We start from the raw sequence: 9799 nt of genomic DNA on the forward strand, positions 1-9799 counted from the left end.
TAGTGTTCTTAATATATATATATATATATATAGTCTGGCAACCTATGAGTCATCTGGCTCCAGCAGAAGTAAGAATACATTGTCGTTTATATCTAGAACGATCCCAGCTTTAAGTAGCGTTTATCTTGTTTTTCCTGCAAAGCCCAAAATAATGAAATTCTAAATGGAGAAAGGCAACCGAGAGATTAAAACAAAACACGTCAAATGAAAACTATAAAAAAAACCAGTCTACCAGACATAGAAATACATACTACATTTTTAATTGGTTAGCGGGATTTGTTCTTGACATCCCTGCCTTGAAAAATGGAACTGTCTACGGATCCACTCGACCAGAAAATACAGTGACATCTGAAATCGTGATATATGGTCCATTTAACATGGCTACGATATAATTCATTCATCAGATGAGGTGTCATCGTATACCACCTTTTACTTTCACCATTATCTTTCCCTTGATTGCATTATGTCCCTTGGTTCCCTTGTTCCTACTTTGAAAGTAACGTATTTTCTCGCGTGACATCTGTCTGGGCTTCGGCCCACGCACAACACAGATCACAGTATCGATCCGTTACCGAGGCCACCACGAATGAAGAGAAGAGAAATAGAGGTTGGGTTAGAGAGGTGGGGATAGTGGGGTGGGGGCAAAGGGGGAGAGAGTGGACAGCAAGATAGTGATGGGCAGAGAAAGCGAGAAAGGGAAATAGGGAGAGAGCGAGAGTTGATGGGTAGCTGGAGACATGTTGTCAAAAGGCGGCAGAGGGAAGTTGAGAAGAGAATCTTTTTGTTCTAGACTGGCACAATGATGAAGCCAAGTCAGCTGCCCGGAACATAAAAAAAGTGTGATTTTATTCAATTGTTTTTATTTCATAAACGAATCAGGAAAATGTATATGCCCTCTACAATGAATTGAGCCAGCGAGGGATACGTTATTAACCACCTTGTGCTTGTCCTTCTGACCAACTATCTCAGCGATCACAGTAAATGTATCAGTATCTATTGGTCAGCGCCATGGCCGAGTTGATATGTCACATTAGCCCAATGCGTCAACCAATAAATATCAACATCAACACATCACCCACGGACAGGTAACTGCATTGCACTACACGGAAATAGTTTAAAACGCTTGAAACTTGGGAAAACCCCAAAATGAGTATACATGTCATATTTATCACATAATGTTGAAAGTGCTAAGCTGTGCATGAAAACATCCACCCACACATTCATCCAAACCCAGCTGCGTGGTTCCTCCACATGGACCGCCTGTAAGAAGGTTGGCTGTTGGGCGATGGACCATGGGCCACATGTCAGAAGGATGGCTCTTGGGCGAATGGACCATGGGCCACATGTCAGAAGGGTGGTTGTTGGGCAAATGGACCATGGCCCTCATATTACTGTTGGGCAAATGGACCATGGTCTCCATGTCAGAAGGATGGCTGGTGGGCGAATGGACCATGGGCCACAAGTCAGAAGGATGGTTGTTGGACAAATGGACTCTTCTGGGTTGTTTCCACTTTTACGCTGGCGAGGAGGGGAAGCCATTCCGATAGCGCTCCTTTCACGATTCAACAAAGTATCTTTGTGTCACCATTAATCTATGTTAAAGTAAGGGTTTTACGACAGGCTTAGTGCTATGGTTGCTTTGTGGAACGCGGTGGTTAAGGTTAAAAACAATCGAAGAGATCGAACAAAATGACAGCGATCCCTGTTAAACTGCTACGCGTAGATACATGTGTATATACATAGATGTGCACATCATAGGATAAGAACATTACAGGTGTTTAAGGGCAGTCAAGGTATTCTATCTTAAAGTAAACCAAGGGGTCAAAATGACCGCGTAAGGAAACCTTACTGAATTCGCGTCGTGTTACAGTTACACAACAATGTTGTTGCATTTTCATATTAACAGTGCATTTCAGTGCTGTTCAGGGAAGGTATTCAATGTGGCATTCACATTACAGCATACTAATACTGATGATGAAGCTTCATGTTCCACGTTTCACTGTAAGTTGATGACTTGGCGATTTCATGTTCAGTATTCACAGTACAGTTATGGCTGATGGCTTGAACGGTTCAGGACCACTAATTCCTATTTCAGATATGGCTGATGGCATGGCAAGTTCATGATCAATATTTCCTTGTTCAGGTATGGCTGTTGGTCTGGAAGTTCATGTTCAGTATATCACTGTTCCGTTACAACCGATGCGATGGCACACACACAGTTGAACTAGTTCATGACAAGTTCTTAACCTATTCACAGTCTATTTATGGCACGTGACCTTACAAGATCATGTATGCTCGGTACAATGGTCGAACAAGTTCGCGTTCAGTATTGACAGTTCAGTTCCAGCTGATTGTCAGTCAGTTATGACTGTTGTTCGAACAAGTTCACATTCGGTATTCACAGTTCAGTACTAGCTGATTGTCAACAAGTTCACGTTCGGTACTCACAGTTAAGTTATAGACGACTGTCAACAAGTTTTCGTTGATTATTCACAGTTCAGTTATAGCTGATGGTCAACAAGTTCACGTTCGCTATTCACAGTTCTGTACAGCTGATGGTCAACAAGTTTATGTTGATTATTCACAGTTCAGTCATAGCTGATGATCACGTTCAGTATTCAGTTTCATTTTAGCTGATGATCAGCTAACTGCAAGTTCACGTTGGTTATTCACAGTTCAGTCCACGTTCAATATTTACAATTCAACTAAAGCTGATGGTCAACAGGTTTACGTTCGGTTTTCACAGTTTAATTCAAGCTGAGTGTCAGCAAGGTCACGTTAAGTATTCACAGTTCAGTTATAGCTGTTGTCGGAATGAGGTCACGCTCTGTATTCAAAGTTGTTTTCGCTGATGGTCAAAGCAACAGCAAGTTCACGTTCGGTATTCACAGTTCAGTTCTAACTGATGGTCAACATGAACAGGTACGATATTCACAGTTCAGTTCTAACTGATGGTCAACATGAACAGGTACGGTATTCACAGTTCAGTTCTAACTGATGGTCAACATGAACAGGTACGGTATTTACAGTTCAGTTCTAACTGATGGTCAACAGGACCAGGTACGGTATTCACAGTTCAGTTTGAAGCTGATGGTCAACAAATTGCAGGTTCACGTTCGGGAGTCACAGCAAAAGTTCCTGTTTAACCTTCACACAGATGATTGATCACTAAGTACATACAATATAAGTGGTTTGTGTTAAGATATAACATGACCAGATGATGACCAGCTGATGACGAGTTGATAAGGAATAGATGATGGTGATATTGATGACAATCCAGATTCACACGAAGACGTTCCAGTAGAATAATTGGTTTATGTCCAGCATTATAAGATGAGCTTTTGTTTATGCCCCGCGCCTATTCGTTGTAATCCATTCGTTGACTCATGGCTCCGAAACATATTCATCACTTAAACGATTCCCGCAGACATTATAGTTGAAGGCTAGGCCTTTATGACTTCATCATGTTACAATTTGGTTGTGAACGATGGCTGAATCTGCTCTTGTCCAAGCATTCTGATCTGGGTTTCATCAACAGCAGACGCGTGGACGACTCCAGCCTGTCTTTGAGAATCCTCACAGCATGATCGGCAACCGCAGCAACATATACAGTGGAATCCTTTCTTAACAGCTGGCACAATCAGCCACAAAGAGGGCGTTATTGCAGCATTTGCGAACCCACAGTACTTGAGCAGGTCGGGGCAGGATTCTCTATTGAAAAAAGACATGATGGGAGAGCAATGTACTGGTAACCACATCGCAATGAAGAAGAGGGCCACCAGGGTACTTGCAGTGGTGTGACTCATCGGGTTTTCTAGGAATCTGTCACTGTAACGTCTCTTCAGCATACACATAATCACGACGTTCGCCCAACAAAACCCGAATACGAACGCAGATGGTAGCAGGAATCCGAACACTGTATAAATCCATTGTTCTGACATTCCCAACGTGCAACTGTCCTTCCTGTTTCCTTGCAAGAAATCCAATAACTGTTGCAAATCATTACTTGTGTAGAATAGAAGTAGCGTAAACGCTGGTCCCAAGATCCACGGAGAGAGCAACATCAGACAACCAAAGCAAGTATTGGCAACAACAATTGGAGACGTTAAGCTTAGAAATCTCTCAAACATCAGCATAAAGATGAGAAGGACCAGAATAACTGCTAAGGACAACTCTGTTACATGCCAGTATTTACAAACATCTGGAAGGTCTTTAAACAGTTCGATATCAAATCTGGCGGCAACGTGGAGCGGGATGACAGTGACACCTTGGATGAAGTGTACAATAGCTATGGACAGGATGAGCTTGAAGAAGAGCTTCCGTCTTGCCTCGGCGTCCTGAAAGATTGCGATGATGAGGAGGAGGTTCATTAGGACAATATAGGAAACGCAGGCGATGGTGACGCTCAGGAGCAAGATCCCCATCACTAATTCTTCTTTCATGGTGAACACCATGTTGGTATCTATCTGATCGCGTCCCTCTGTATGACGTGTCTGAAACATTCAACATCAGTCATAACATGTTTTGTTTGCCAAGTGACATTCTTTCTCGGCACTATTTTAATACTGGGCCACAAACGTGTGAGAAATGCCATCCCACAATAAAACTGAGATATGCATTCATCCTACTGTGAAAATTGCACAATAGTTGTGTACCATGTTCAGAGAAAACAGAGCATTTTATACACCACATGTACTTGATTTGCGTAAGTAAAATGGGGTCCACATGTAATCACTCATAATTTAACTTATGAGCATATATTTGCTATTGCATTAAGGGACAACCTTCTCATTATAACTCACATATATACCGAGGGAGATAGGAAGGGTTGACTTGTTTCGTGGACACCGAAACTTACCCAAGTTTACAATATATTGGTTTATCCAGCTGATGAACCAAAGGGTACTACTACTGCTACTATAATATAATCATATAATCCGGGTCAAGAGTAGATCCACACTGCTACTACTATGTAACAAACAAACCCCATTTCTCCTTCTACTACTACTACTACTACTACTACTACTACTACTTAATTGATGGACTACTAAGAAACAATAATTACTACTACTACTACTACTTAATTGATGGACTACTAAGAAACAATAATTAGGATGACTTGTCTCTGCTAATCCTGGTTTCGTAAACTGCAAGTAATTACTATTTAAAGTTAAACACTTATTTTTAAACTTGCTCGACTCCTTATGTTTGTAGATGAAAATATTCAACTAGTCAGGCGAAATAGAGGAAATATGACTAATACATTACTAGCCACGGAGTAAGACAGACAAACTTTTCAATTCGCAAGGTAGGTATAATGATACTCCGCTTTTATAAATATTCCAGGCATATTACGACAACGATAGTTGCTTGACAAGCCATCACTTTCACCACTAGGCAACCCCACCGTAGGCTTAAAACAATGTCTGAGGTGCGGTGGGATAGTCTAATGGTTAAAGAGTTGGTTAGTCACACCGAAGACACGGTTTCGATTCCCCACATGGTTACAGTGTGTGACACGTTATTCTGGTGTCTCCCCGGTGTGATATGGATGGAAAATTGCGAAAAGCTGCGTAGATGCCAACATACTCACACACATTAATATATATGCACCACGTGCCGGATGCAAAGACATAATCTAAATATGTCACATACACCTCCACTATCCTCTCCGCAGGTCATTGAAGAACGATGTTTTCTCCAGTTTATGTATCGATCCCTCAGTACCACAGCGCCAGTCAAAACGCAGTCGATACTTCTCCAAAATGGCGACCAAACGACATCAACAACATTCTACGCTGTAATTTCATGGCACATTTAGAGATACATCGCGTCAGTAAACCTACAGTTAAATCCTAATGCATTGACATACCGCAACGACATCCGAGGTTGAGTGCTGGCAGACATAACACGCATCACTGTTAGGTATTGGTTCGCATACAAGCGGGGGAAGTATTCACTTACAACAACTTGAGGGTCGAATTCCCGCAGATTCCACAACGGTAGCGGCAACGATGGTTGTAGCTAATGCCTTGAATGTGCACTGCTGAAAACGCCGGGTTCTTTACATAGACTGGCAGTTCGGTCCGTGGCTGCATCGAATTCCTCGGTAGCCTTTCGATAAGATATGCTACTCGTCGCTGGTTCTCCCCTTCACAACAGAGAGAGTTGGAGGCACGCTTGACTGCTGGCGACTGACGTAATGCGGGGTTCGTTCAGCAGACACTGGCACCGCCCACAATCCAGCGGTGTCGCTAGCTCAAAATTCACAGCACTGTGGAACATTATCTGTAATGATATGCATTGGTAAACATAGTCTAGGGCTCTTTCTTGAGCAAGTTTACCAGCGGCTGCATGGGTCCGACAGACAGAGCGCTCGGGTAGGGGCTGATATCTTGCTATCTAGTTATATGCGTGGGTGACATTGCAGGATTTGGCAGATAGAACAAGAGTACTTTTTTTTGCCTGTCTACACTTTGCTCGAGTTCAGAACATTACAGAGCCTTTTTTTTAAAAATCAGACCGAGGTTTTCGTCATGGCAGGCACACGTCGTTGTTGTTGTACTACGTAGTCAAGAATGTCACCGGGATCACATCCACCTGTAAATGAGCAGGTATGGGCCAGGCAACCCAGTGAATGATAACGTAAGCAACGTCCACACCGTCAAATACATCCTACTTTTGACAACAAAAAACAAACAAAAAAAACACTGTAAAAACACACACAATCATCACAAAATCCACACAAACATAAAAACACATACAGGAAAAAATAGCAATACAAACAAACAAGAAAACACCTTTTAAGAAAAAAATCCTTTCCTATGTTTTCTCAGAAGTCCCAAAACAGCAGTCTGCAACAAGCATATGTGTATCTTTGGAAGCTCTATAGACACGAATTTTCCCCTAATGAAAAGAAAAGTAATTCAAATTGCTCAAACGCACACAAAGCTCCGGCCAAGACTGCACCCTCATCACAAAGCCGCATCGGCAGTTGTCGATTTTGCACCGGTAATCTACTTCATATCACGTGACTAATACCCCCACCAGACCACGCTGATCAATAAGCCCGACATGCATAGCGCAAGGCAGTAAATGTATTTCCATGGAACTGTCAATAGTGACGTGGTCAATTTTTGACACGAAAATCACTAATTCCATTGAGACAGTCACACACCATAAATGTGAATATTGCATAGCTTCACACAGTGGTAACAGCAGTGTGGCGAGAAAAAGTGTAGCCCCAACGGTCCAAGACACCTCAATTCGCCAAGCATGCAGAGTTTCATCTCTTAGTTGTTGAGGCAACAGCTGATCAGGGATCCAAATCCTAGATATGCCAGTATCCATAGATTTGCTATGTCCTACATTGCCGGCATCATGCCCATGCTGGGTGGGCTTTAGCCAACTTGGTAACTAAACTTGAGAAGTGGTCTTCAGCAACCCATGCTTCTCGTAAGAGGCGACTATGCTTGTCGTAAGAGGCGACTATGCGTGTCGTAAGAGGCGACTAGGATCGGGCGGTCAGACTTGCTGACTTAGTTGATACATGTCATCGTATCCCAGTTCAGTAGTTTGATGATCATGATCACTGGATTGTCTGGATCAGACTCGATTATTTACAGATCGCTGTCATATAGCTGGAACAATCTCATTAAAACCAGACCTTAGTTCTCGATACCGCTGAACAAAGATCTGAAGACATCCCATAAGGGATCACATCAGAACGACGTTTCATCCGACTAATCAGAGCGTCGCTTACCAGATTATGAAAGTGACAGTCGGAATGTGATTTCTACCTCGAAAACTGTAACACGGGGTATTCTGAACGATAGTTACGGGTCTAACGACTGAATCCATGCAATCTAGATCATCTAATAGCCATTTCAGAATGTTCTTTTGTTCAGGTTTCAAATTTGTAGTCGAGAACTGTTCAAAATTTGTTTCGATGCGTAGTCGCAAATTTGAAATTGGTGCCGTAATGGTCGGTCAAAGTTCGCGCAAGGTCGGTCTGACGTGACCAGTATTGGGATGTCTTTAGATCTTTGTTTAGCGTAGCGAGAACTAAGATCTGATTTTAATGAGATTGATAGCTGGAATGGTGCTAAGTGCGGCGTTAAACAACATACATACATACCTCTGGCATTTCTCCTACTTTCACACTGTGACATAACTAACAATATGTTCAAAGTGGCGTTAATCTCAACTCACTCACTCATTATGTCCAGGGACAGTCACAGTACACTATAAAACGCATTCGTGACCAGCTAGTGTTATTCCGGGACAAGCCGAATAGCGACTTGTGCCCCTCTCGTGGCCATTTTTGCGCCCGGGTTCCGTCTTATCGCAAACGGGCTTACCTAAAACAACTGTCAACTCGTTGCGTAATGGTTCACACATTTCCCCCATATATTATATATATTTCATATGCAATTTAAAGCACATCGGGACGTGCGGAATTATGCAGAATGTTTGAACACATTTAACTGTGTCTTTGGTATAAAAATCAAAATCAAAAATTATTTCTGAGGGATTCTTTGACGAAGAACTTGAAATCATACGCGCATTCTGATTGGTTTGTCGCACATAACATTCATCGATAGGGGGGACGAGTCTTCTTGCAGGTTACGGAAAGGGGCGAGTTGTGACGAATGTATAAAATGGTGGTCTGTTGACAGAATGCAGGGGAGACGACCCTCACTCTAGTCCTGGCAGAGTGCATATCGTTGTACCTTACATAGACTAACATATAGTCTCTGAAATCTTTTATTGCACAATACATTTCTCTCCTCTAAAATTAAAACAAATGATTTTCTTGATGCTGATTATATAACAGAACTGGCTAGACTTGCTTTTATATAATTCTAGATTTTTTTGTTTCCATAAAATATACTGAACCGCAAAAGAAACGTCACTATGGATGGATATATGAGAAACCTTATTTTGCCAAACACTGTAAACATACTTTGAGACATTAAAAAGAATGGTGCTAAGTGCGGCGTTAAACAACATACATACATACCTCTGGCATTTCTCCTACTTTCACACTGTGACATAACTAACAATATGTTCAAAGTGGCGTTAATCTCAACTCACTCACTCATTATGTCCAGGGACAGTCACAGTACACTATAAAACGCATTCGTGACCAGCTAGTGTTATTCCGGGACAAGCCGAATAGCGACTTGTGCCCCTCTCGTGGCCATTTTTGCGCCCGGGTTCCGTCTTATCGCAAACGGGCTTACCTAAAACAACTGTCAACTCGTTGCGTAATGGTTCACACATTTCCCCCATATATTATATATATTTCATATGCAATTTAAAGCACATCGGGACGTGCGGAATTATGCAGAATGTTTGAACACATTTAACTGTGTCTTTGGTATAAAAATCAAAATCAAAAATTATTTCTGAGGGATTCTTTGACGAAGAACTTGAAATCATACGCGCATTCTGATTGGTTTGTCGCACATAACATTCATCGATAGGGGGGACGAGTCTTCTTGCAGGTTACGGAAAGGGGCGAGTTGTGACGAATGTATAAAATGGTGGTCTGTTGACAGAATGCAGGGGAGACGACCCTCACTCTAGTCCTGGCAGAGTGCATATCGTTGTACCTTACATAGACTAACATATAGTCTCTGAAATCTTTTATTGCACAATACATTTCTCTCCTCTAAAATTAAAACAAATGATTTTCTTGATGCTGATTATATAACAGAACTGGCTAGACTTGCTTTTATATAATTCTAGATTTTTTTGTTTCCATAAAATATACTGAACCGCAAAAGAAACGTCA

The 9799-nt window shown here is 41.9% G+C and overlaps 1 protein-coding gene across 3 annotated transcripts; it reads right to left on the minus strand.

The window, feature by feature from the left end:
* Window positions 1-843: 843 nt before the first annotated feature.
* On the minus strand, window positions 844-6214 carry LOC124120103. Of its 3 annotated transcripts, none has more exons than XM_046482853.2 (2): window positions 5965-6214; window positions 844-4493 (listed from the first exon to the last, which is right to left on the minus strand). In XM_046482853.2, the coding sequence occupies exon 2, from the start codon at window positions 4452-4454 to the stop codon at window positions 3468-3470; it is 987 nt and encodes a 328-aa protein (XP_046338809.1). In that variant the 5' UTR covers window positions 4455-4493; window positions 5965-6214; the 3' UTR covers window positions 844-3467. The 3 variants fall into 3 exon arrangements, with proteins under 3 accessions (XP_046338809.1, XP_046338818.1, XP_046338801.2); XM_046482862.2 differs by having other exon boundaries at window positions 5873-6214; XM_046482845.2 differs by lacking the exon at window positions 5965-6214 and adding an exon at window positions 5594-5849.
* Window positions 6215-9799: the final 3585 nt, after the last annotated feature.

This window comes from Haliotis rufescens, unplaced genomic scaffold, assembly GCF_023055435.1.
Source record: "Haliotis rufescens isolate VD_foot unplaced genomic scaffold, xgHalRufe1.0.p SCAF_3, whole genome shotgun sequence".
NCBI lineage: Eukaryota > Metazoa > Mollusca > Gastropoda > Lepetellida > Haliotidae > Haliotis > Haliotis rufescens.

What these genes read in the sequence shown, in the direction of transcription:
- LOC124120103 (XM_046482845.2), bottom strand. Translation starts at nt 5,635, where the DNA reads ATGTCTTTGCATCCGGCACGTGGTGCATATATATTAATGTGT. An exon ending in GTGCATATATATTAATGTGT is followed by an intron (nt 4,494 to 5,593) that starts GTGAGTATGTTG and finishes TGAATGTTTCAG; the next exon opens with ACACGTCATACAGAGGGACG.